Source organism: Salmo salar, chromosome ssa01 (genome assembly GCF_905237065.1).
Source record: "Salmo salar chromosome ssa01, Ssal_v3.1, whole genome shotgun sequence".
In the NCBI taxonomy this organism is placed as follows: domain Eukaryota; kingdom Metazoa; phylum Chordata; class Actinopteri; order Salmoniformes; family Salmonidae; genus Salmo; species Salmo salar.
In genome coordinates, this window is record NC_059442.1 from 155910456 (window position 1) to 155938106 (window position 27651).

Here is a 27651-nt window from a genome sequence, read left to right on the forward strand (position 1 = left end):
AGAGGGGAGAGGACAGGGAGAGGGGAGAGGACAGGGAGAGGGGAGAGGACAGCGAGAGGGGGAAAGAGAATGGCATGAGAGTGGAGAGAGAGGGAGAGCAGGGCATATAATTGAATAACATTCCTAGAGGATCTGAACTGGAGCGTAGGCTACTAGTCCCTGAGCTGCTGATTTAAACAGGACACTCAGAAGAGTAGTGGAATGCTGAGTTAATGGATCTTTCTTGAGGCATTGAATACTTACGGTAACTGGATGTATTTTGTTCTAATTGTGAGAATAATTAGATTACATGATATTTTCCTATATGCAGGGTATCGCAAATAAAAACAAATCCAACCAAATTGCTGGATTTCTAGGTTTTCTGTTTTCACTCAGGGATTGGCTTTAAAGATGATCTTGACTCGTTTTTGTCAGAACCTTGACTAACTCAGACAGGTAGGTGAGAATGCATGTTACTGTATGAACCGACAATATAATAATTATATCATAATTGGGCTGTTTTATGTGTTTTATCTCTAGATTATTGTACAGGGTGTGAGTTGGGGAGAACTATTTCCATTTCCTATTGTTGTATAATGAATGAATACGTTTGTTAAACTATGTCTGTTTATGTGCTGTTTATGTGCCAACCTTATTGTACCTTACATACTGTAACTGGAGGGGTTGCTTTCCTTGAGGAGGGGTTAACATAATGATTCACTCAATTTGGGTTTGACTTCAGTAATACTTGCTAAGTAATACTTGCTCAGTCATGCCCCCCTTTTAAAGTTTTGCTACACTAGGATATATTGCTTGTGGAAAGTGTTTTTCACTGTACATATGTTTTTATGTGCAAAGCATTTGATAATGCAACTTATAGTAAATTGGGCAGTATTAGTTATGGGCATGACCTGCAATGGCACCAGACGAACTGGGAACGGGGTCAAACCTCTGATTTAACCTTTGACTGAGGACCTAAAAATAATTATGCTAATTTAAGATCCAGCAGGAATAAAACTGACCTCAACGTGGAATAATGTGTGTGTGTGTGTGTGTGTGTGTGTGTGTGTGTGTGTGTGTGTGTGTGTGTGTGTGTGTGTGTGTGTGTGTGTGTGTGTGTGTGTGTGTGTCCTGACCCTGAATGTAGTTTATGGACCCAGAGAGCCAATGACCCAAACTGTGGATTTGCAGTATCTATTGAATAGCATTAGCTAGCATTGTTGAGGTCAGGCAGTGGGAGTGGTAGGTAGGACCCCTGTTAGCATGCTCCAGATATCAAGCCAAAACCAACTAATTTACTGCAAACCAGATGGTATAGCAGCACAGTATCTTAAAAACATTACTGTCCAAAGGTATCACATTGCAATTGTTTGGAATTTAGCTTTTATCGCTCTACTGTGGAGTTAGTAAATCAACAATATGGTCATGACAGCATATCCAGATAACTTAGGACATTGTTTTGGAACATTCTGAAACTCAGTCTGGGCCTAGGCCAGATACTGTAATGATATGATACATTTAATGATTGAATGTTATCTACTGTGTATTATTATAGCTGCCCAGCAGGAATTGAAGCCACTAATGACGACCCCAGCGATGGAGAAGGAGGCGAGGCCTGTAGAGAAAGGGGCTACTCTTACATCCCATCTCTCCAGAGCACTCAATCTCCTTACTGGGGACATGCGTGTGTATGGAGAATGGATAAAAAGTAAGACATGTTCAATATATGATAAAGTAAATATATAAAAATCCGGCCCTTAAAGTCCCCTGCACTGCTGGGTCATGTTAAGTAAGGCACACTGTAGCAAAAACTTTTGTAGCGGGAAATGTAAATCTGTATTCTTATTAGACACGTTTAGGTAGTCGCTCCCTGTTTTACGCTGTTTCAAACATTTACTTCTCACTGAACGTGACCCAGGTTTTCATCCTTACCCTCTAATCAGAGACTGATTCAGAGAGTGGATACAATGGTCAATCAATGACTGCCTGTCTGTCTTTCTCTGTTGCTCTGCTGCAGGGCAGATTGTTGCGGTCCAGGTGGTGGACTGGGTCCTACGTGGGGTGGCCCAGGTCATGTTTGTCAACAACCCCCTCAGTGGGCTGCTCATCACGTTTGGCTTGGTGCTGCAGAACCCCTGGTGGGGCCTGAACGGACTGCTAGGATCCCTCGCTTCCACACTGTCTGCACTCCTGATTAGACAAAACAGGTAAGTCTATGGCAAGACCAGTAATCTACTTCCAATTAGGCCTAATATGGATATCCCTGGCAAAAGTCTCACACAGCCAGAGGGGTATGCTGCAAAGCAGGATCAATTAGTTAGTGTTTTGCTTTTTTAGAAGAATAAGCTTGAAATGGGCATGGTCTAATTAACTCAACAACCAAAAAATATCTAAGTATAGATTTCTTAAGGAACCAGATGTTTATCAAAGTTAACTGGCTAACTCATAGATCTTGGTTTGTAGTATACCCCTCAGGAGTTGTAATCTTGAATATGCTCTGCAAACTGAGGTTGACGTGGGGAAGTCTGTTTGTCTCAGTCTGAAACTCACACCAGATGTATCATTATCTCGCAATACCTTGCTTTCCCTCCCACTCTCTTGGTATTTTTTGCACCCAACATTTCTCAATATCATTGTATTTCTTTGTAGCTGTATCTTTTCTGATTTGTTTGTTTTCTGTGCTTCAGGGGGGCCATATCTGCTGGTTTATATGGCTACAATGGGACCCTGGTTGGAATGCTGATGTGTGTCTTCTCGTCCAAAGGGGACTGGTACTGGTGGCTTCTGCTCCCTAATATGTTCATGTCCATGTTATGGTATGTTACAGTAAGATTGTACTCAGTATTTTTGATCAATGTAGGTGAGAGTGGGGTAAGTTGAGACATATATATTTTTTTAAATCATTCAGCATCACTCCATCAAGGGAAATATAGTATTCTAACCAAGATATCTACATATATTTCCAGATGTTGTTTATCCCTGGAAATAATCAGAATTCATGTAAACATTCCAGTTTTGAAAATGCAGCTTGTGGCAGGAGCCCACTTTTTTGGACAACTTACCCCGGGTATGGGACAGGGTACTGTAAGTTAAGGCACCTACACATATCTGTACTGAATTAAATATTACCACTACTTTTTTAAAACCATGTCTATCTTTATTTACCAAACACATTTCAACTCTATATAGAGATATATAGATAGATAAAACATCACAAATCACCTCCACAAATAAATCTTGAATCAATACTTTAAATCAATACTTTTTGGGACAAGACTAACTACCAATTGGGGAGAAAAAGGGGTAAAAATAAGTAACAAAAAAACGAAATGCAGATTTACTTAGCTCGGTGGATTATTATTTATAGGAACCTCAAGAGTTGACCAATCCTGTGAACGTGTTAGGTACAGTTCTATACTTCAACAGCAAAGTTAGATAAGACGGAAGTTAATGAAGTAGGGCCAAAAAGTGAGTAATGTAGAGATCTACAGGTCTTTGGCGAAGTCCAGCCAACCTTTTGATAAAGTGATACAGTGATGATTATCAAAACTGTCACCTGTAACAAAATGAAGGGCACTATGGTAGATAGCATCCAACGGTTTAAGAGTAGTAGCAGCATAAATAATATCAACCCTGGACCTTCCCTGTGGCTCAGTTGGTAGAGCATGGTGTTTGCAACGCCAGCATGGTGTGTGCAACGCCAGGGTTGTGGGTTCAATTCCCACGGGGGGCCAGTACAAAGAAAATAAAAAATAATGTATGAAATGTATGCATTCACTACTGTAAGTCGCTCTGGATAAGAGTGTCTGCTAAATGACTAAAATGTAAATGTAAGAACAAAGGTTGACTGAATCATTTACTTCCTACTGCTTAGAGAAAGGTACGATCTGTTTCTATAGAAAAAAAGAACTTTAAATCTTAGCTTCTTAGCCAGCTCATCTCTATGTTTTTTAAAAGTCACATTTTTAACAGATTGACCAACGGTGTTTATATAAATAGTGAAATTTAGACAACCCCATCAATCACCATGGCCTGAGTTCTGGCACTAATATAATCATGAAACCATGAAGAGTCAGAGTTCAGGGCTTTCGTAGACAACTTCAATAACAGTATCAACAGTATCAAACGCTTTAGACAGGTCCACAAACAAAGCTGCACATTTCATTTGAGTGTCTAAAGCATTGACAGTGTTATTAACAACTAAAGTGGTTGATGTAATAGTACTATGCCCAGGCCTAAACCCGGATTGGTTTACATTCAAAATATATTTCTCAGATAAATAAAGAGCAAAGTTATACATTTACCAAGGATTCAGGAATTTTAGCTAGAAAAGGAAGCCTTGAAATGGTGTGATAATGATTAAGATCATATTTAATAAATGTGGGTTATTGAGCCAACAATGATGGGTGCTGCACAGTTAAGTAGGCAGGATCCAATTGGTCAGCCCCTGTTGATTTCTTGTCTATTGCTAGCAAAGCATCCATTACTTATTTTTCTGTAAATAGCCTAAAAGAAAAGCTTTGACTATCATTTCTCTGATCATTCAGCAAGTTTCCCCAATCAGCATCCAGACCAATATCATTGTGAATAGGCTTAGAAGTTGTTTCAAAGAGAGCCTGCTGAAATAAAATGTTGATTAAATGCATCAATGATGTAATTCTTTTCCTGTAATGAGGCCAGTGTCTGAAGAACTTTGTTGTGGCAGAGAGGAGGAAGTAGTGGCGCAGTGGTCTAAGACACTGCATCTCAGTGCAAGACGCTGGTGCAAGACACTGAAAGCCTGTGTTCCTGGCCTTGATCCAAGCATCCTCTCTTTTATGAATGACTTCTGATAATTCCGGAGTGTACCAGGCATTCAATCTCCTTTTAACCCTTAATGTTTTGAAGGGAGCATGATTATTGAAGACATCTGCTAAATGTCTCATAGCTAATTCAGGTTCAAGGATAGCTGAAATACAAATCAAGGTCACTAAAAGATGTTAAAAAAAAAAAAAAAGCCTGTTCACTGAAGTTTTTCAAGTTCCTCTTTGTGATGAAATGAGGCTTAGATTTTTGTATTCTCACATCTTTAACACAAACAACTGGGCAATGGTCACTAATGTCTTGGGCAGACACCCAGGATAATAACTTCTGATTTAATAAAATAAGACAAAAGACGGTAGACCCCTATAACAGTTACAGATACATTTTTCCCCACACAAAGCCTTAAAGATGGTAGCTAACATTTTTGGGCAAGGAAAATGGATTTCAGTTAGGAGATAGAGAAATCATTTTTAATAAGAATGGCCACTCCACCAACTCTACCCTGTCTGTCAGCTCTGAACACATTACAACTCTCAATATTAATATCAGAGTCTAGAATCTCCCCAGAGATCCAAGTTTCAGTCAATACCAGAATGTCTGGATTTGTCTGCATAGCCCAGATCATGATGTTGTCCTGTTTATGAAGTAAGCTGCCAATGTTCAAATGCATCAACCCAAGTCATTTACGATTTTTAAAGTTGCATTGAGTCTCCAACTCAAAGAAGTTACTTCAATAGGCGGTTGCAGGCCCTGTCTTATGGTTGATATTGATTATAATTGGTATGACTATAATATCGCATAGAACTGCATCATTTGGTCTATCCCTAGTAGTAATAGAGGAAGGAGTAGAAATTGTAATTACTTTTTTAAGGTTAGCACCATAGGGCCTAAGGCTGCATCCAATACCAGAGTAACCAATGATGGAATGTTATAAGCTGACTTTACATGGGATTTGGTTGCTATAGTGCAACAGCCCAAGCCCTCTACGTGATTTGAAAACCAAGTTGGTATTCAAGTTTATGGAATTCATATTTGAACTAAAGGCACTGGGTGAGCAGACCAGTGGGCTTTCTCTTTTGAGCTAACAATAGCAGATCTAAGAGTGGAGTTCAAATGAATACACCCCTGGCAGTTTAGACAAAAGTACGATGATAATACTTAGAAAGGATGGGAGGTATTACCTGAGCGGGGCTTGGTCTGTCCCTGAGTTAATATCTTAATGCGGCCTTGAAATGTGAAGAGAGAGTCCAGGCTCTTAGATGGTTTGGGTGGAGTCCATCATCTCTGGGTAGAGAACTTTTTTGTTTCCAAAAAGTGTCGAAATTGTCAATAAAATGTATGCCAACAGTGGCAGTAGTTTTTAAGCCAGATATGAAGTGCTAAGAGCCTGCTGAACCAGCGATGGCACGGGACCAGAGATAATCGGCTGCTTTTCAGAGCCTTTCAGGGTGTTGATTAGCTCAATAAAATCCTGTTTCGTTAGCTCTCATTTACCTTTTTTTATATAATTTGAACACAAAATTGTATATTTGCTAGTTTAGTAGGGGCCTCTGCAGTGTCGTGTCTTTGGCTATGCCGGATTAAGTGATATGACATGCTATTCTATAAAATCATTTCTCTGTAATTAAAATTACCTGATTAAGCTAATCAGGAAAATGTAATTAACTAGAAAGTCGGGGCACCACGAAATAATGTTTATAGAGCTGTTATCTTCCGAATAAACTCTTAAAGACCAGTAGCAGTCAATATTTAATCGTCACTTTATTCAGTCTCATCTGAAAGTTGTACATTCTTGGTTATGTTCACGAACCCTGGTTAACAAGTTGAATCAGCAATACAACATTTGGTTTAATTATTTATTTACTAAATACCTAAATAATCACACATAATTACATCTACACAGAATGGATCATACATTGACTACAAATTATGTCATGAAGAAAAACGTCCCTAACGGACGGAACAGATATGACGGCTGGTTACACAAAGAAAGGGGGTTGGGTTTTGAATGAAAGAGCGGGAAGACTGAGGAACAAAAATATTTTGTGTCTCTATCGGGCCGTAGGCAGCTATGCTATCGTAAATACAGTATCTTATGCATTCTAAATAACCACCCATTTGAAAAAGCAAAATGCAATAAATATTTACTCTGAGCTGAGCTGCGCTTCGGTAGATTGGTCTTGGATAGAAGGCCGGGTTGTCAAGAGATTTTAGACTAGGATTGAGGTTCACCTTCCAGCAGGACAAGGACCCTAAGCATACTGCTAAAGCAACACTCAAGCGGTTTAAAAGGAAACATATTTTTAAATGTCTTGGAATGGCCTAGTCAAAGCCCAGACCACAATCCATTTGAGAATCTGTGGTATGACTTAAAGATCGCTGTACACCAGCGGAACCCATCCAACTTGAAGGAGCTGGAGCAGTTTTTCCTTGAAGAATGGGCAAAAATCCCAGTGGCTAGATGTGCCAAGCTTATAGAGACCTACCCCAAGAGACTTGCAGCTGTAATTTCTGCAACAGGTGGCTCTACAAAAAATGGACTTTGGGGGGATGAATAGTTATGCAAGCTCAAGTTTTCAGTTTTTTAGTGTTATTTCTTGTTTGTTTCACAATGAAAAATATTTTGCATCTTCAAAGTGGTAGGCATGTTGTGTACATCAAATGATACACACCCCCCCAAAAATAAAATTTAATTCTAGGTTGTAAGGCAACAAAATAGGAAAAATGCCATGGGGGTGAATACTTTCGCAAGCCACTGTACTCAATGCAATTAAATGCTGGGGCCCATCAAAACAGTAACGCAACGGAGGCAATGTTTCCAGTATGATAGCCAGGAGAGAAGCACATTGGAGGGGATATTCAGTCGTGGCCAAAAGGTTTGAGAATGACACAAATATTAATTTCCACAAAGTTTGCTGCCTCAGTGTCTTTAGATGTTTTTGTCAGATGTTACTATGGAATACTGAAGTATAATTACAAGCATTTCATAAGTGTCAAAGGCTTTTATTGACAATTACGTGAAGTTGATGCAAAGAGTCAATAATTGCAGTGTTGACCCTTCTTTTTCAAGATCTCCTCAATCCGCGCTGGCATACTGTCAATTAACTTCTGGGCCACATCCTGACTGATGGCAGCCCATTCTTGCATAATCAATGCTTGGAGTTTGTCAGAATTTGTGGGTTTTTGTTTGTCCACCCGCCTCTTGAGGATTGTCCACAAGTTCTCAATGGGATTAAGGTCTGGGGAGTTTCCTGGCCATGGACCCAAAATATCGATGTTTTGTTCCCCGAGCCACTTACTTTTGCCTTATGGCAAGGTGCTCCATCAAGCTGGAAAAGGCATTGTTCGTCACCAAACTGTTCCTGGATGGTTGGGAGAAGTTGCTCTCGGAGGATGTGTTGGTACCATTCTTTATTCATGGCTGTGTTCTTAGGCAAAATTGTGAGTGAGCCCACTCCCTTGGCTGAGAAGCAACCCCACACATGAATGGTCTCAGGATGCTTTACTGTTGGCATGACACAAGACTGATGGTAGCGCTCACCTTGTCTTCTCCGGACAAGCTTTTTTCCGGATGCCCCAAACAATCGGAAAGGGGATTCATCAGAGAAAATGACTTTACCCCAGTCCTCAGCAGTGCAATCCCTGTACCTTTTGCAGAATATCAGTCTGTCCCTGATGTTTTTCCCGGAGAGAAGTGGCTTCTTTGCTGCCCTTCTTGACACCAGGCCATCCTCCAAAAGTCTTTGCCTCACTGTGCGTGCAGATGCACTCACACCTGCCTGTTGCCATTCCTGAGCAAACTCTGTACTGGTGGTGCCCCGATACCGCAGCTGAATCAACTTTAGGAGACGGTTCTGGCGCTTGCTGGACTTTATTGGGCGCCCTGAAGCCTTCTTCACAACAATTGAACCACTCTCCTTGAAGTTCTTGATGATCCGATAAATGGTTGATTTAGGTGCAATCTTACTGGCAGCAATATCCTTGCCTCGGAAGCCCTTTTTGTGCAAAGCAATGATGATGGCACGTGTTTCCTTGCAGGTAACCATGGTTGACAGGGGAAGAAAAATGATTCCAAGCACCACCCTCCTTTTGAAGCTTCCAGTCTGTTATTCGAACTCAATCAGCATGACAGAGTGATCTCCAGCCTTGTCCTCATCAACACACACCTGTGTTAATGAGAGAATCACTGACATGATGTCAGCTGGTCCTTTTGTGGCAGGGCTGAAATGCAGTAGAAATGTTTTGGGGGGATTCAGTTCATTTGCATGGCAAAGAGGGACTTTGCAATTAATTGCAATTAATCTGATCACTCTTCATAACATTCTAGAGTATATGCAAATTGCCATCATACAAACTGAGGCAGCAGACTTTGTGAAAATTAATATTTGTGTCATTCTCAACTTTTGGCCACGACTGTAGTTTCCAGTACAGGCCGGTGGAAGATGGGAGGGAGGCAAGCGCTACACCGGGCCACGGGAGAGTCAAAGAGAGTAAATCCAAGTAGGCTAAACCAAGTGGAGTTCAAGTTTGGCAGTAGTCTAAAAACATCCAAGACACAATGTCAAGTGGAAGTATGAAAGCAACAGTAGGCAGGTGTCTGCTCAGATAATGTCCCAGTGCAGGCTCCAGTGCAGAGTATGGTAGCAAGGTATATCCATGTAGGCCTCAAAAGTTTCAGCTGACCTGTTTTGTATATCTCCTTAAAAACACTGTATGCAATATTGCACTATTATCCAATGTGTTCACAGCCAGCTGAAACAAAGCCAAAATTGAATTCAACTGAAACACCCTAACTTCTAAATAATGATCCAACCCTCCATTTCCTTTTTTCCTCTACCTGATTATGATCATATTTCAAGCTTCTTGTTGTGTGTTCTTCACTTCCTGTTCCTGTGCAGTCCCATAGTCTCCAGTGCCCTGGGCTCAGTGTTCAGCAAATGGGACCTCCCTGTGTTCACTCTACCATTCAACATCCTTGTGTGTTTGCACATGGCTGCCATGGGGTCTAACCACCCCTACTTTCCAGAGGTAGGCCCAAAATATACTCACGTACACACAGAGGTACACTATCGTTCAAAAGTTTGGGGTCACTTACAAATGTCCTTGTTTTTGAAAGATTTTTTTTTTAATTGTCCATTTAAAATAACATAACATTCCCAGAGTCGCCTCTTCACTGTTGACGTTGAGACTGGTGTTTTGCGTGCACTATTTAATGAAGCTGCCAGTTGAGGACTTGTGAGGCATCTGTTTCTCAAACTAGACACTCTAATGTACTTGTCCTCTTGCTCAGTTGTGCACCGGGGCCTCCCACTCCTTTCTATTCTGGTTAGAGACAGTTTGCCCTGTTCTGTGAACGGAGTAGAACACAGCGTTGTACAAGGTCTTCAGTTTCTTGGCAATTTCTCACATGGAATAGCTTTCATTTCTCAGAACAAGAATAGACTGATGAGTTTCAGAAGAAAGGTCTTTGTTTCTAGCCATTTTGAGTCTGTAGTCGAACCCACAAATGCTGATGCTCCAGATACTCAACTAGTCTAAAGAAGACCAGTTTCATTGCTTCCTTAATGAGGACAACAGTTTTCAGCTGTGCTAACATAATTGCAAAAGGGTTTTCTAATGATCAATTATCCTTTTAAAATGATAAACTTGGATTAGCTAACACAACGTGCCATTGGAACACAGGAGCGATGGTTGCTGATAATGGGCCTCTGTACGCCTATCAGGGGCGGAAATCCCGGGGGACACGGGGGGGACACGACCCCCCCATCCTGGGACAAATATGATTTGTCCTCCCCAATATATCACTGAAACATAACTATGTAATTTAAATAATATTAATAACACGCAATGAAAGCAATTGTGCTGATTATAGACACTTAATAGCGCGTTTTTAAGTTTCAAAAGATTGCAACCCCCCCACCCTTTGCCTCACAATGGTTTGATCCATTGCCAGTTCCTTAGCTTGCTCCGTAACAGAGAGGTCGTATCTACTGTCTGAAAGGCACTCAATGTACGTAACTGACGTGAGGTTAATCCAGTCAATCGCGCACACACACTAGCTGAATATGCAGAGCTAGCGCGCAAATATTAACTATTAAGCTAGCTAGTACCTATTCCATTTATGTGGCGTCGTCAAAAATGGAATCAGCATGCAGATGATGTAAGTTAGTGCTTCAAAGTCCCTGTGATAAGGTTAGCGATAAACTGAAATCCAAACTGAACAGAACTACACACTCTTCTACCATTGTCTTAAATATATTTAATGGTCTCGTTGCAAAAGCTAAATTGTCGCAAGTGAACTTTTATATATTTATTTTATTTCACCTTTATTTAACCTGGGTAGCAAAGATTATAGCTAACACCACTGAAACTGAATTGGTGCTCGCTAGCTTTGCAAATTCAGCTATTGTTGGAAGCCAGCCAATATGAAACAAACTATTAAAATTACAAAAGGTTGCAGCATATGTTGTGTAAATGGTGAACTCATACAGCTGTCAACTCTTGTCATTTTAATCCGTTTCACATTTGCTAGCTACCTTTTAGATCGAAGCCCAAATACAATGATTGAAGATGATAGAAGCCCATCTCCTACTGTAAATAACCTGTGTGTGTAGCCAGCCAGCCAGCCAGGTAGAAAAATGGCAGAAAAATAAAAGACGGACATCAGAGTATTTTTCAATACACCAAAACGCATAGTAAGAACCCTAGTAGCCTAATATCTCAAAGACTAGTTGATAAAATGTTCATAAGAAAGAAATGAAATTCTAATGGAAATGTTTCACAATGATGTCATTAGGCAGAGCAGGCAACAGATGGCACACAGACAGCAGAGTTGGGGACAGATATGCAGGGACAGACTGGCAGAGACAGGGAGTCTCAGGTAAGTTTGTTGAGTCTTTGTTTGGCAACATTATGAAAGGTTCTCAATTTTTTGACTTGTAAAATAGGAACATAATTGGAAAATGCCATGGATACCCCCACTCTCAACTTAAACTGGTGACTGAACTAAGATTTGTTAAAGGCAATGGTATTGCTGTTGTGATTAGTTGTGTAGTTTTGGGTACCGGTAGTTAGGAGTACGGCAAACACCTTATTTCTTTGGTTCCTCAATATACAATTACCATATTACAATGTAGGCTATGTTTTACAGCACTACTTTTGGTGTCCCCCACAGGAATTGCTCTTGAGAAAATTTCATGTAATTGTCCCCTCCAAAGTTGATATCAGATTTTCGCCAATGACGCCTATGTAGATATTCCTTCTTCTTTTTTTATCAGCCGTTTCCAGCTACAGTAGTCATTTACAACATTAACAATGTCTACACTGTATTTCTGATCAATTTTGTTATATTAATGGACAACATTTTTTTGATTTTCTTTCAAAAACAAGGACATTTGTAAGTGTCCCCAAACTTTTGAACGGTAGTGTACATATGCACTCACACACACTTACATACCACGCACACACACGCACACCTCCCAATATCCTAATACCCCCAGTTTCTGCTTTCCCCAGGTGCTAATGCAGCCAAAGTCCTCCCTCCATCTGAACACCACCTTGGCAGAACAAAGCATACCTCAGGTAGGACAGTACACTTTACGGTGTCCATATTAGGACAGCCTCCGAGTCACTACACTGTAACCTTGTGTGTTTCTAAACAACCTCTACAACATATTCTAGATGATTCTGTCACTTCAACAACTAAGAAACAAAAATAGGTCAAACACATAATCCTCACAGATATAGTCCAAATAAACAATTTCACTGAACTTTCCAAGAGCAGGAAATTAGATTTCTAACAAAAGTGTATTGAGTGGATGTAGGATTATGGTAGCTAGTGGTGATAGCTACCATGAGGTAGAAGTGACTAGTAACCACAGATCTAGGATCATATTACCTTACTCCCAATCCTAACCCAAAGTGAGGAAGGGAAATAGATCTTTCCCAGGATCAGTGGTTGGTGATAGCCTGCTTGTTGGTTACTTCCTGGTGCAGCTCTTGATGGCGGTGCCAGTTGGCGTGGGTCAGGTGTACGGCTGTGACTGCCCCTGGACCGGAGGGATCTTCATCATAGCCCTGCTGCTCTCCTCCCCAACCATCTGCATGCACGCTGTACTGGGCTCTATTGTTGGTGTAGTGTCAGGTAAGAGACTTCCTCTCAGAGAATTGTGTACACCTGACCTCTAACCCCAGCACATACTGTGGAAATACTGATTGGGATACAAAACACGTTTGGTTTTAATGGCTATACTCATTATCAATACCAATGGACATGCTCTTTAGCGATATAACCGAGAGTAGTATAAGTTGCATCACAGAACACAATAGGAGCTGTACTTATTTAAAAAAAACTGTCTTATGTGTGCGTCTCAATAAATAACTGGGGAGCATAACAGTTGTGAACATGACTTTTTTTTTATGTACACCGAATTAGAAACATCGGAAGTATGCTATTGTTCTCGTGTTCATTAGTCAATTTTGAAGTTAAATTCAACATGAAGCAAAATAATGCAGATGTAAGCCATATATTGGCAATTCTTTAATCACAGGCTATAATTGGGGCCAGGAGTTTAACTAGGTACTAGGGCCCAGAGCTTTTCATGGTCAAATCACATGGGCAGGGAAATCTGGACCTAGCTGTATTGTATGTCCTGTTCGATGTAGGTCTTGTTCTGGCTGCTCCTCGTGAGGACATCTACTCAGGACTGTGGGGCTACAACAGTTGTCTGTCCTGCATCGCTATTGGAGGGGTGTTCTATGGACTGACATGGCAGAGTCATCTACTGGCTATTACCTGTGGTAGGTCCAGAAACAACACCTTCACCTTACTCAGTACTGTCAGTCTACTTCATGGCCATCCATTCAATGAAGCCAGTTGTTGTTTTTCTACTTTCAGCCTTTTTCTGTGCGTACATGACTTTGGCCATTTCAAATCTGATGTCCATAGTAAGTACTTACATGTTTATTTAATTCTTGGTCAATATCTAATGTACTGCTGCCACTAATTTCAATGCTCTGTACTTGTCTAATAAGTCAAACAAAAATGCATTTCAGCCTATAAAGAGTGAATATTTTTATGTTCCGGTTCCTTTTATGTTGAGAGCTTTTGGTTACATAATGCAGTACAAGCAGCCGACCCTATACCATAATTAGTTGCAGTACTTCTGAATTAATGTATGAAACACTCTTACCTAACCAGGGCAATTTTCTGAAGTGTCAGTGAGTCTGTTACATCACCCAGTAGACAATCAACAATACCTAGGGTCGTACATATCAAGCATTTCTGAGTAGGAGTGCCAGGTAAAAGACAGAAATGATACTAAATAAGAATTATTATTCTGAGATGCTTGATACAATCTCTTAACTCCACTTCTACCATATCACCTGTTGTTTTCAGTTTGGGCTACCAGCATGCACCTGGCCTTTCTGCCTGTCCGCCCTCACCTTCCTCCTCATCACCACTGAAATCAGAGCCATACACAGACTGCCTCTGTCGGCCGTGATGTACCCTGATGAGAACAGGCGCTACAACAAAGAGAGGTCACCAGAAAATCACCAGGATGATCAGCAGATCATCAGTAAAGAGGAGAAACTGCTGGAGAAGAGAGAAGAGATAAAGCCTCATATCAGCCTGTCAGTAGAGTAGTGTGTATTCTGAGGACATGAAGTGAATAGCCTATCTCTCCGTGAATGCTAGTAGCCCATGGAAAAATTATAGGAAAATGTTAGCAAATTATAGTAAAGTCAACTCTGGCGTTAGAGACATTGAAAACATATTGGCTAGGATATCAAAGCTATTGTCTTACAGTCAAAGAAACCTCTGACTTAATTTCATCTTCTTCTACTGTTTCGAAAAGCAGTTTTCTATCCTGGAATCCACACTGAATATGATTCCGGGCTGGAGTTTCACTATATTCTACAAATATTTTTGCAATGAGCCTAATAGTCTCTGGACTACAACAACTTTAGCATCCTTACATTGGACTCAATATTATATTGTAGAATTTATAGTTGTGTTTTGCTAGTACACCTTTTTACGTGTGGGCTTTGATTCAGGCTGTACCACTAATTTGTCATAACTTTATTGCTCAGTAGAGGGCAGCACTCACCAAAGGAAGCCGATGCTACTGCTGTGTCTGAAGGAGTCATTTTTGGAATCTCAAAATAAGCGCTGTTAATATGAAACAATTTCTGTTACAAGTTTTCTTATTCTATTTATTAGATTAGTAGAGAGGTGAGGGGGGACACACCTGAACAGAAATACATTTGTTCTCTTTGGATGTGGAGAGGAATTTACAGTGCAGTAGATCATCACAGCAGTTCAGCCAGTGAGTTGTTAAAGGGCGCTCTCATTATGTGCTCTTCCAGCAAAACCAGGCTATTTTCAGACAGGTACTGTACATCACGACCTCGCCTCGTCTGCACTCGGAGGTAGATTCATATTATTGGAGAGGACAGTGATGGATGTGAAGAAGACACATTTGTAAGAGATATTCTCTGAAACGTGTCCACGATCCTCTCTTTGTCTCACCAGTCCCCTCCCAACATCAGGTGGGAAGTGACTGCAACTATACTGTGTGTGTGTGTGTGTGTGTGTGTGTGTGTGTGTGTGTGTGTGTGTGTGTGTGTGTGTGTGTGTGCTCGTGCGTGGGTACATATGTATATCTGTATATATTTTCTCAGTGTGTCTGTGTTAAACTGTGACACACGTTCACACGGTCCAGCTGCAGTGACAGTCACACTCCCAGACATGTGAGAGTAAAAGCAGACAGGAGAGAGGGAGGGGAATAGAGCAGAAAAAAGAAGATGAGGGGTTGGGCGAAGAGATTGAAAAAAAGGATTACTCGACTAAAAATGAACTGAATCACGTTCTTGATAGTCTTCTTCCTCACATCCTCCACACTCATTAAAACAGCTCTGGGAACTGGTCGTCACTAGTTACCACAGCCACATAGTCATAATTATGGCTAAACCTGCCTATTTCTACAATTTCTCTTCTTAAAATCTGATTTTATATCTAACCTTAACCACACTGCTAACCTTATGCCTAACCTTAAATTAAGACCAAAAAACTAGGCAATTTAATTTTCTCATGAGTTTCTACTACAGTGCCTTTGGAAAGTATTCAGACCCCATGACTGTTTCCACATTTTGTTAAGTTACAGACTTATTCTAAAATGGATAAAATATCTATTTTTTCCTCAGCAATCTACACACAATACCCCATAATGACAAAGCCAAACAGGCCTTTAGAAAAAACAGAAATACCTTATTTACATAAGTATTCAGACCCTTTGTGATGAGACTCGAAACTGAGCTCAGGTCCATCCTGTTTCCATTGATCATCCTTGTGATGTTTCTACAACTTGATTGGAGCCACCAATTTTGAATTTGAGGCTGTGGTAACTAGTAACAACCCTGGGGACTATTCCAAACACACCATCACTCTAGCGATGGGTGATTCTGATCGGATTCCTCAGGGATTCCTGCTTTAACTTCTCACACGCGTGCCAACCTCAGCGACTGATTTAGACTCGGAATACCAGACAAACTCTCTGCACTCAATCTACAAATCAAATGTATTTTATAAAGCCCTTTTATTTTTATTTTTTACATCAGCAGTTGTCACAAAGTGCTTTACAGATCTACACCCTAAAACCCCAAAGAGCAAGCAATGCAGAAGCACAGTGGCTAGGATAAACAAACCCAGTGACATTAACTGATGAACAGGTACTTCAGGATTAGAGTTGTCTATCCCTGCTCTACTCAGATCAACCCACTACTGATCTACACTAAATTACACTGGGCTCTGTAACCTTTCAGTGACTGAATAGACTGTGACAGACAGTGTGTGAGTGGGATGAAGAGGGATGTGGTGGGTTAGTGTCACTTACTTTGGGAATGCACTGTCCTTTGTGAATGCTGAGAGCACAATGTGACTCACCACCTCAAGGACTGAGCAGCACCTACTACTCCCACATGGGGGAAGGTGGTGGACTGGACTGTGAAGGATCGCACTTACCACACACATACTGCCACACACCATAATCTGTTCATCTGTCATAGGTCAAACACTTTGATCAGAGGAAGAAAGATTAACTCATGGGATATTGTCATTCATATTCATGCTTTCAGTTTCTCATTAGCCATGGGTCATGGTATATAGTGCCTTCAGAAAGTGTTCAGACCCCTTGACTTTTCCACATTGTTACATTACAGCCTTATTCTAAAATGTATTAAAAAAATTAAATCCTCAGCAATCTATACCCCATAATGACAAAGCGAAAACATTTTTTTTTTTTTTGAAAATGTATTTAAAATTTAAAAAACTGTGGTTAAAAAAAACACCTGTGGTGAATTCAAATGATTGGACATGATTTGGAAAGGCACACACCTGTCTATATAAGGTCCCACAGTTGAAAGTGCATGTCAGAGCAAAAACCCTGTCATCAGGTCGAAGAAATTGTCCGTAGCGCTCCAAGACAGGATTGTGTCGAGGCAATCAGGGGAAGGGTACCAAAAAATGTGTGCAGCATTGAAGATCCCCAAGAACACAGTGGCCTCCATCATTCTTAAATGGAAGAAGTTTGGAAACCCCAAGACTCTTCCTAGAACTGGCTGCCCGGCCAAACTGAGCAATCGGAGGAGAAGGGCCTTGGTCAGGGAGGTGACCAAGAACCTGATGGTCACTCTGACAGAGCTCTAGAGTTCCTCTGTGGAGATGGGAGAAGTTTCTAGAAGGACAACCATCTCTGCAGCACTACACCAATTAGGCCTTTATGGTAGAGTGGCCAGATGGAAGCCACACCTTAGTAAAAGACACATGACAGCCCGCTTGGATTTTGCCAAAAGGCACCTAAAGACTCTCAGACCATGAGAAACAAGATTCTCTGGTCTGATGAAACCAAGGTTGAACACTTTAGCCTGAATGCCAAGCCTCACGTCTGGAGGAAACCTGGCACCATCCCTACGGTGAAGCATGATGGTGGCAGCATCATACTGTGGGGATGTTTTTCAGCGGGAGGGATTGGGAGACTAGTCAGGATCAAGGCAAAGATGAACGGAGCAAAGTACAGAGAGATCCTTGATGAAAACCTGCTCCAGAGCGCTCATGACCTCAGACTGGGGCGAAGGTTCACCTTCCGACAGGACAACGACCCTAAGCACACAGCCAAGTCTGAACACTTATGTAAATGTAATATTTCAGTTGTTTTTATATACACTGCTCAAAAAAATAAATGGAACATTTAAACAACACAATGTAACTTCAAGTCAATCACACTTCTGTGAAATCAAACTGTCCACTTAGGAAGCAACACTGATTGACAATAAATTTCACATGCTGTTGTGCAAATGGAATAGACAACAGGTGGAAATTATAGGCAATTAGCAAGACACCCCCAATAAAGGAGTGGTTCTGCAGGTGGTGACCACAGACCACTTCTCAGTTCCTATGCTTCCTGGCTGATGTTTTGGTCACTTTTGAATGCTGGCGGGGCTTTCACTCTAGTGGTAGCATGAGACGGAGTCTACAACCCACACAAGTGGCTCAGGTAGTGCAGCTCATCCAGGATGGCACATCAATGCGAGCTGTGGCAAGAAGGTTTGCTGTGTCTGTCAGCGTAGTGTCCAGAGCATGGAGGCGCTACCAGGAGACAGGCCAGTACATCAGGAGACGTGGAGGAGGCCGTAGGAGGGCAACAACCCAGCAGCAGGACCGCTACCTCTGCCTTTGTGCAAGGAGGAGCAGGAGGAGCACTGCCAGAGCCCTGCAAAATGACCTCCAGCAGGCCACAAATGTGCATGTGTCTGCTCAAACGGTCAGAAACAGACTCCATGAGGGTGGTATGAGGGCCCGACGTCCACAGGTGGGGGTTGTGCTTACAGCCTAACACCGTGCAGGACGTTTGGCATTTGCCAGAGAACACCAAGATTGGCAAATTCGCCACTGGCGCCCTGTGCTCTTCACAGATGAAAGCAGGTTCACACTGAGCACATGTGACAGACGTGACAGAGTCTGGAGACGCCGTGGAGAACATTCTGCTGCCTGCAACATCCTCCAGCATGACCGGTTTGGCGGTGGGTCAGTCATGGTGTGGGGTGGCATTTCTTTGGGGGGCCGCACAGCCCTCCATGTGCTCGCCAGAGGTAGCCTGACTGCCATTAGGTACCAAGATGAGATCCTCAGACCCCTTGTGAGACCATATGCTGGTGCGGTTGGCCCTGGGTTCCTCCTAATGCAAGACAATGCTAGACCTCATGTGGCTGGAGTGTGTCAGCAGTTCCTGCAAGAGGAAGGCATTGATGCTATGGAATGGCCCGCCCGTTCCCCACACCTGAATCCAATTGAGCACATCTGGGACATCATGTCTCGCTCCATCCACCAACGCCACGTTGCACCACAGACTGTCCAGGAGTTGGCGGATGCTTTAGTCCAGGTCTGGGAGGAGATCCCTCAGGAGACCATCCGCCACCTCATCAGGAGCATGCCCAGGCATTGTAGGGAGGTCATACAGGCACGTGGAGGCCACACACACTACTGAGCCTCATTTTGACTTGTTTTAAGGACATTACATCAAAGTTGGATCAGCCTGTAGTGTGGTTTTCCACTTTAATTTTGAGTGTGACTCCAAATCCAGACCTCCATGGGTTGATAAATTGGATTTCCATTGATTATTTTTGGGTGATTTTGTTGTCAACACATTCAACTATGTAAAGAAAAAAGTATTTAATAAGATTATTTCATTCATTCAGATCTAGGATGTGTTATTTTAGTGTTGCCTTTATTTTTTTGAGCAGTGTATATACATTTTTTATTTACATTTGCAAAAATAAAATAAAACTGTTTTTGCTTTATCATTATGGGGTATTGTGAGTAGATTGATGAGAAAAAAACGATTTAATCAATTTTAGAATAAGGCTGTAACGTAACAAAATGTGGAAAAGGTGAAGGGGTCTGAGTACTTTCTGAAGGCACTGTATAAGTCAGACATTTTCGAAAAATGTAATAGGAGTTATACATATCATTTTGGGTGCCACAGCAAAGAGTGCTGTAGTGACTCAGTCCACAACAACTCTGATGTAAACAACAGGCAAATAGCAGCAATCTGAGATTTCAGCACCACAGTGGTCGTGTCAAGTGAAGCCAAAATCACTGGGAAAAAACATTTATGCAAGAGGAGGCCTACACAGGAAGCAAAAACCCTGAAGAGCACTGACGCAATGCATGACTATTTAGTCATATTGATTACAATTGTTAAACATTTTGAATTGTAAATATAAGAGACTAAATCTGAAAATAGTGATTCTTTGAAACTGCTTACAGGTGCCTTGCCTCAGTAGTATTTGAACACAATATACACCACATGGCCAAAAGTATGTGGACAGCTGCTTGTCAAACATTTCATTCCAAACTCATGGGCATTAATAGGGAGTTGGTCCCCACTCTGCTGCTATAACAGCCTCCACTCTTCTGGGAAGGCTTTCCACTCGATGTTTGAACATTGCTGCAGGGACTTACTTCCATTCAGACACAAGAACATTGAGGTCGGGCACTGATGTTGGGAGATTAGGCCTGGCTCGCAGTCGGTGTTCCAATTCATCCCAAATGTTTTGATGGGGTTGAGGTGAGGGCTCTGTGCAGGCCAGTCAAGTTCTTCCACACCGATCTCAACAAACCATTTCTTTATAGACCTTGCTTTGTGCACAGGGGCATTGTCATGCTGAAACAGGAAAGGACCTTCCCCAAACTGTTGCCACAAAGTTGGAATGTCATTGTATGCTGTAGCGTTAAGATTTCCCATCTCTGGAACTAAGGGTCCTAGCCCGAACCATGAAAAACAGCCTCAGACTATTATTCCTCCTCCACCAAACTTTACAGTTGGCACTATGCATTCGGGCAGGTAGCGTTCTCCTGGCATCCTCCAAACTCAGATTCGTCTGTCTGTCTGCCAGATGGTGAAGCATGATTCATCACTCCAGAGAATGCGTTTCCACTGCTCCAGAGTCCAAAGTCCAAAGCTTTACACCACTCCAGCCAACGCTTGGCATTGCACATGGTGATCTTAGGCTTGTGTGCAACTGCTCGGCCATGGAAACCCATTTCATGAAGCTCCCAACAAACAGTTATTGTGCTGATGTTGTTTCCAGAGGCAGTTTGGAACTCGGTAGAGTGTTGCAACCAAGGACAGATGATTTTTAGGATCTTCAGCACTCAGCGGTCCCATTCTCTGAGCTTGCATGGCCTACCACTTCGCGACTGAGCCGTTGTTGCTCCTAGACGTTTACACTTGACAATAACAGCACTTACAGTTGACCGGGGCAACTCTAGCAGGGCAGAAATTTGACCAACTGACTTGTTGGACAGGTAGCATTCCTATGTCTGTGCCACGTTGAAAGTCACTGAGCTCTTCAGTAAGGCTATTCTACAGCCAATGTTTGTCTATGGAGATTGCATAGCTGTATGCTCAATTTTCTACTCCTGTCAGCAACGGGTGTGGCTGAAATAGCAGAATCCACAAATTTGAATGGTTGTCCACATACTTTTGGACATGTAGTGTATCAGCCCTCAGGCAAATCACATAGACAAGAATAAAGTTGTACAACAATTCTGTATTGTACAACAATGTATTTTTGTGTGTGATAGCTTTTGTAGTCGGCTCCATAGTCCATAAATAGACCAGTGACAATACAGCCCCTAGCATGTGACAATGACAATGCTTAATTAGATTCAAATAAAGTACTGAAGTGTGACCGCATGCGAGTGTGCCCATTCTGCACGCTTGTCTGTGTGTATTATTGGTACACTTTGGCACGTGAGCCGTCCCCCCTGCCGCCCCCTCCAGCCTTAGTCTCAGTGTGACACGACACATTAATAACTGTGATTTTCTATTCGAGGAGAGAAAAAAAGGCGAGAGAGACAGCGAACTCTGATTTCCACCAGTCCCAATGTTCCCGTGGGCGGATGGGAGAGTGAGAATACTGTGAATAGAACAGAATGTCCTAATTCATTACATTCTAGAACCATCCCTCTCTCTGCTGTAGAAGAGCTCCAATCCAGCCAGTCAGTGACGCTCCTGACTCCCCATGTTCAGACCAAATTTGTCTCCATTTCCTGTTGGAGTGAATGGGAGACTCCACTGGAAGATGGAGAATCCATCTCTCCCATTGGCTGTGGTGAGCATCATAGAAGAGGAAACATGGCCATGTATGTCCGCTTTTTGTTCCATAACCATATACTGCTGTACACAACAACACAGGTCCTTACTTCAACTGTACTGGATGTCCACGTTATACAATTCATACTGCTAGACGAAACAACACAAAATAAGTCTTGCAGGATACTCAAATGGTTTCTTTGAATCTATCATCAGTTCATTTCTATTCTATACTTTGTTCATATGAAGCACATCTAATCTAACCAGATATCTAACAACCAGAGGAGCATCCTACAGAACCTAAAATAAACACTTTGTTATTATGAAGTACATTGAGAATGCATGATGTCACCATACTGGGATCGTATGTCCTTATCTGTTCCCCTATTCAATTTAATAATATAAACCAGTTAGCAGACACTTTTATTTTAAGGGATTTACAGTCATGCATGCACACATTTTAAATAAGGGGGGTCCTGGGAATCGAACGCACTATCCTGGCGTTGCAAGCGCAATCCTCTACCAACTGAGCTTCAGAGTATATATAGTCATATAAATTAGTACTTGACTAGAAAACAATAAAGATGAATTTCTCTGATCAAATAGCTTCAAGGGATTGTTCAATCCAATGGTCCATGTCAGGGGGGTTACATAGCCTCGAGGGATGTCTATCTGTCAGTCAGTCTTCAGTCGGCAACCCTCGACAGCTCTGAGGATTCACCTCACTGGTCGTGACTGTTCCATCAGCTTCTGCTCAGAATTCCGGAAACGAGCCTCAAGAAGGAGAAGGGGGCTGTTACATCCGCGTGATAATGCTGCGAACACCAATGGTCTCGAGGAGAAATCGGTAGGCACGGTATTCCCTCTTGTGCGTAGGAAAATGGGCGGGTTTTGGGAAAGCTCAGTCACGCTGCGTGGGTGGTGAGTGTATAGTAAAGGGCTGCCGCGGCAGTATATAGCACAGTCTGCAGTCAGCGGTTCAGTCAACCAACAGCTCAAGCACAGCTAAAACAGCTAAGAAACGTTCAGCACCACAGAACAGCGGACAGCTCCTCAATAAGCGAACACTATGGTTCTGATCTGGACACAGTTTGGAGTGAAAACCAAAAATGTCAAGTGCAAGGTCCGCGTTATGAACAGGAATGACAGCTCGGGCTCTTCATCAGGGGTAAGTTATATTTTTACAATTGTATTCATTTCAGTAATTTACTGATTGTAATGAATTATATCAATGCTCATTTTACGCATATAGTCATTAATTGTGCCTTATGGTTGTGTCGTTAAAAAGACAGTGAGTTCAAAGATTTTGCTAATTGCTGAGAATGGTCTTTGAGATTAAGCATAGTGATTTATGTCAAATAGTGAATGTTCCTTTCAAACTATAGCCTGTTCAACTTGTATGGGAGCAATGGGTTCTCCAGTATCCTGCAGACAGTGTAGCCTAGTTGAGACAATCAGGGTGCATCCAGGATCTGCGGTAGGAGCTGCAATCTGCTTCACCATGCTCATACACACGAGCTCCCCCTATATTCACATTGTCTGTATTATAGGTGAGCAGATATATATCTGCATTTTAGTCGGTAAGACTGAAATGGACATAATTGCATTTGCCATGGGCTAGTTTTAACATAACACCGTTTTCATGGGCTGAATGCAATATTAAAGAATACATTGATATTGTGGTCATTTGTATTCAAAACACTGACATTTCCAAGTATGCATCTTCTGATATTGGTACAAACTAGCACAGTAGGCTTTCCTGATAATCATTGGTGACTCAGTGCTATTTGTCTTGGTCATTCTCAATCAACTGTTGAATGTCACACCTGCTGGGTGTCATAAAGATGCCGGATGCTTAGCAATGCATTATCATGTGCATGGCAATGAGAGCACTATAAGGAGGGTTTAGAACCCACAGGCCAGGGAAATAGTTCTCTTTCTACCACATCTTATCCAACTCTGGTTTCATATCTTTTCATTGAGGCACAGTTCAAACCTGACTTTTAGACAAAGTGGATCTATTGGTGGGTGTAATTCAGTCAGGCATTTGTCCTTTTATAAGGGGGTTGACATCTGTAGGCTATAGAGATCTAACGTGTTACTTCTCTCATCCTGTTTCTCCAGGAGAACCAAAAGGACCAAGAGGTGCCTGTTATGTCCATCAAGCCTATGGGGAAGGATTTCTACAAGGTCCTGGGCGTCGAGACAGACTCCAACGAAGATGAGATCAAGAAGGGATACAGGAAGATGGCCCTAAAGTTTCACCCCGACAAGAACAGTGCCGCTGACGCCGCAGACAAGTTCAAGGAGATCGCAGAAGCTTACGAGATACTGACCGACCCCAAGAAGAGAGTCATCTATGATCAGTTTGGAGAAGAAGGTGAGAGCCTTTCCTTCCCTTGTCATTTAACCAGCAGTAGCCTTGTAGGGCCCTTTGCCTTTGTCAGTTGAGTAGAAGTAGTTACTATAGCACAGGCAGATGCATTGTTGTATGGTTGATGGTAAGCAGCAGTACCTTTGCCAATTGCTGTTGCATCTAGCAAAAAATCTGCAGCACCTGGTCCACCAGAGAGCCAGCCCAACATGTGCGGTGTAGACAACCGCAGGCTGATAAATTATTCAGCCATCCACCAAGAAAATGTTTCCTCAAACTGAAAAAATTGACAAATGTAAATTTTGTAAGCCCTCCAGAAGTGTTAAGCCAAATATACATGAGTAAGAACTTTGTCTCAGAGTGGAAGTAGAATAGAAGATTGGACAAGATGGAAGATCACACATCTTCTGTCTGGGTAAACTGTACTAACTGTCTTCTTTCCTTTTGCGTCTTAGGTCTTAAGAACGGAGGCGGAGTGTCCATGGCAGGCAAGGAGAACAACACCCATCAGTACAGTTACCACGGTGACGCCCATGCCACATTCTCCTCCTTCTTCCAAGGCTCCGACCACTTCGACATCTTCTTCGGGCCCGACGGCGAGGAGGAGCTCTTCAACCCCTTCAGCCGCTTCACCTTCAGCCACGTCGGCGGTTACCACAGTAACTATGGCCCCACTGGCGAGAAGCTTCGGCGCGGGCGTCGGCGTCTGCAGGGCATGGCGGTGGTGCACGACCTCCTGGTGACCCTGGAAGAGGTGTTCCATGGCTGCACCAAGCACATGAAGATCACGCGGCGCCGTCTCAACCCGGACGGCCGCAGCCTGCGCACCGAGGACAAGGTCCTGAACGTGGTGGTAAAGAAGGGGTGGAAGGAAGGTACCAAGATCACCTTCCCCAGAGAGGGCGACGAGACGCCCAACAACATACCCGCCGACGTGGCCTTCGTTCTCAAGGACAAGAAACACCCCCACTACAAGAGGGATGGGTCCCACATTGTGTATACAGCCAAGATCACCCTCAAAGAAGTAAGTTTGTGTTTGTGTGTCAACCCTACATTTATTTGGGAATATAACACAGTAATTCTTAGCAGAATTACAGCACTGCCATACTTTTAGTTTAGGTAGGTTTACATGAAGTTTCAAGGCACGGCTGAAGTATGCCACTCCCATACTTTGGACAATGGCTCAAATTGGTGGCTGTAGAATAGATTCTGTTCTATTCAGAGCCCCTCACAGCTAACCCACCACTGCCCCAACCTTGTCCTTAGCTCAGCTCACAGACCCCCACAAACACACAGTGCAGTGCACCCTGCAGAGAGCAGCAGCAGCTGTAGCTAAATATAGCCTCTGTGTCGGCCGCCCCCTTACAGTGCTTTCACTTCGCTCCCTCACTGACTCCTCTGCCAGCCTTTAGCTTCCTCTCACCCTCTCTCTCTGGCTCGCAATCACTCACTCCCACGTCCTACGCTCCTCAGATTAGCATGAGAGCGTTCACAGACATGGCAGCCTCTTCAAAGAGCTCCTCTCCATCTTCCCATGGCCCCACTCAGTCACTCTGTTGAGTACCGACACCCACACACACAGCCAGAATAGAGACAAGATTACCGGTATGATATTTGTAACACTTATCGTTGCATAACAGAGCAAAGCATTGTCTTTTTGGGGCAAATGCTCCACATTCAAGTCTGTGATATAACACATTCACTTGGAAAATTGCCATGGTTAGGTAAGAGTTTCATACATTCATTCAGAAGTACCAACTGCAGCTAATTTTGGTATGGCGTCTGCTGCATGTACTGTATTATGTAACCAAAGGCTCTCAACATAAAACAAGGAACCGGAAAACTAACAAATCCGATCTTCCTCTCTGTTTCCTTCCAGGCTCTATGTGGATGCACAGTCAACGTCCCCACCCTGGACAACAGGACGATGCCGCTGCCGTGCAGTGACGTCATCAAGCCCGGCGGCATCCGGCGGCTAAGGGGCGAGGGCCTGCCCCACGCCAAGACCCCCTCCACACGTGGCGACCTGGTGGTGGAGTTCCAGGTGGTCTTCCCTGACAGGATCCCTCCCCAGTCCAAAGAGATCATCAAACACAGCCTCGCTGGGTGCTAATGGGTTAAGGTCCTAGCATGCTATCGTGCTAACGACCTACTGTTTGAGCCAATAAAATCACAGCCTTGCCAGGTGCTATGTCAATCCAGCACAGCTTCTCCCTGTGCTCGGTTTAGAGACAATGGCAGAGGGCACCGGAGAGGGTCAGATGGAAGCTTTTTTGATTATAGGCACTTTTCATAAGCATATTTAACAGATACAATGCCACAAGTAGAAAGGTTTACAGTTTAACTGGCAAATTGACTCCTGAGTGTCTGGGCACATCTACTGACTTTCTCTTGAAGGAAAAGGGAATAGGTACTGTTACTGTGTATACTGCTTGCCTATATCAGGAACTTGGTATTCCAATCGAGTCATTTGACTTATTACAGAAACCTGAGGTAGTTGATAGTCACGTGACAAAATGATTCTACCACTTGTAGGCTATGGTTGTATGGTTTTCATATGACTGCACCTTTACATTGATTTATTACAATAACAAATATGTACTTGTGTACAAGAGTGTACTTGTGTACAAAAATATTTATAACTTTGTCTCTAAAAGAGATTCCTCTGTCAAATGTTCAACTGAATCATTTGAAATGTTTGTGTATATATGTGCTTTAACTTATACCAGATGTTAATGTATTATTCTAAATTGACAAATGGACACAAAGAAAAGCATGTAAAATAAATGAAAATACCAGAATTTTAACTCATGGTGTTGGTGTTTGATTATCGTATAAAATGTGCAGCAGCGGTCATGAATGACAATTCATGCAGAGCATGTCCATATTGCCACAGGCAATATGAAAACGTTCCCAAATGTTAGGTGGACATGGATAATCGGCCTACAAGATGTGGAACTATGAAGACAGGAAAAGGTATAATACAGTAAATTAGATAAACCTCATAGGAATGCTGAACACAAAAAATCTGAATATGGATGCAGGAGTTGGAGAGACCTCTTGGGCAAGACAAAGTCTCCTCCCACAAAAACATGGAAGACCAATGAGGCCTGAGAGCTATCTGACTACATCCAAGTGCAGATCAAGCGGTTGACCCAAAAATAAAAAGTGAATGAATTAATGAAATTTCATTTTTGTGTCAAATCACCAATTGGCAACCCATCCCTTATGGGATTAATTGACACAAACAAACATTACAATAATTCACTGTGGTAATTAAATAATAATTCTTCTTCCGGTGTTCTCTGCAGTGCACATCGCATAAAGAGTGAAAACATA

The 27651-nt window shown here is 42.4% G+C and overlaps 2 protein-coding genes across 2 annotated transcripts; both read left to right on the plus strand.

Moving 5' to 3' along the window:
- Nucleotides 1-73: 73 nt before the first annotated feature.
- LOC106569451 (urea transporter 2) lies at nt 74-15406 on the plus strand. Its single transcript, XM_014140818.2, has 10 exons — nt 74-244; nt 1535-1687; nt 1997-2186; nt 2667-2795; nt 9681-9810; nt 12298-12363; nt 12778-12925; nt 13447-13581; nt 13679-13728; nt 14180-15406. The coding sequence occupies exons 2-10, from the start codon at nt 1561-1563 to the stop codon at nt 14426-14428; spliced, it is 1224 nt and encodes a 407-aa protein (XP_013996293.2). The 5' UTR covers nt 74-244; nt 1535-1560; the 3' UTR covers nt 14429-15406.
- Nucleotides 15407-22851: 7445 nt separating this feature from the next.
- LOC106569446 (dnaJ homolog subfamily B member 5) lies at nt 22852-27119 on the plus strand. The gene is made up of 4 exons (XM_014140807.2): nt 22852-23106; nt 24063-24318; nt 24768-25336; nt 26192-27119. The coding sequence occupies exons 1-4, from the start codon at nt 23008-23010 to the stop codon at nt 26423-26425; spliced, it is 1158 nt and encodes a 385-aa protein (XP_013996282.1). The 5' UTR covers nt 22852-23007; the 3' UTR covers nt 26426-27119.
- Nucleotides 27120-27651: the final 532 nt, after the last annotated feature.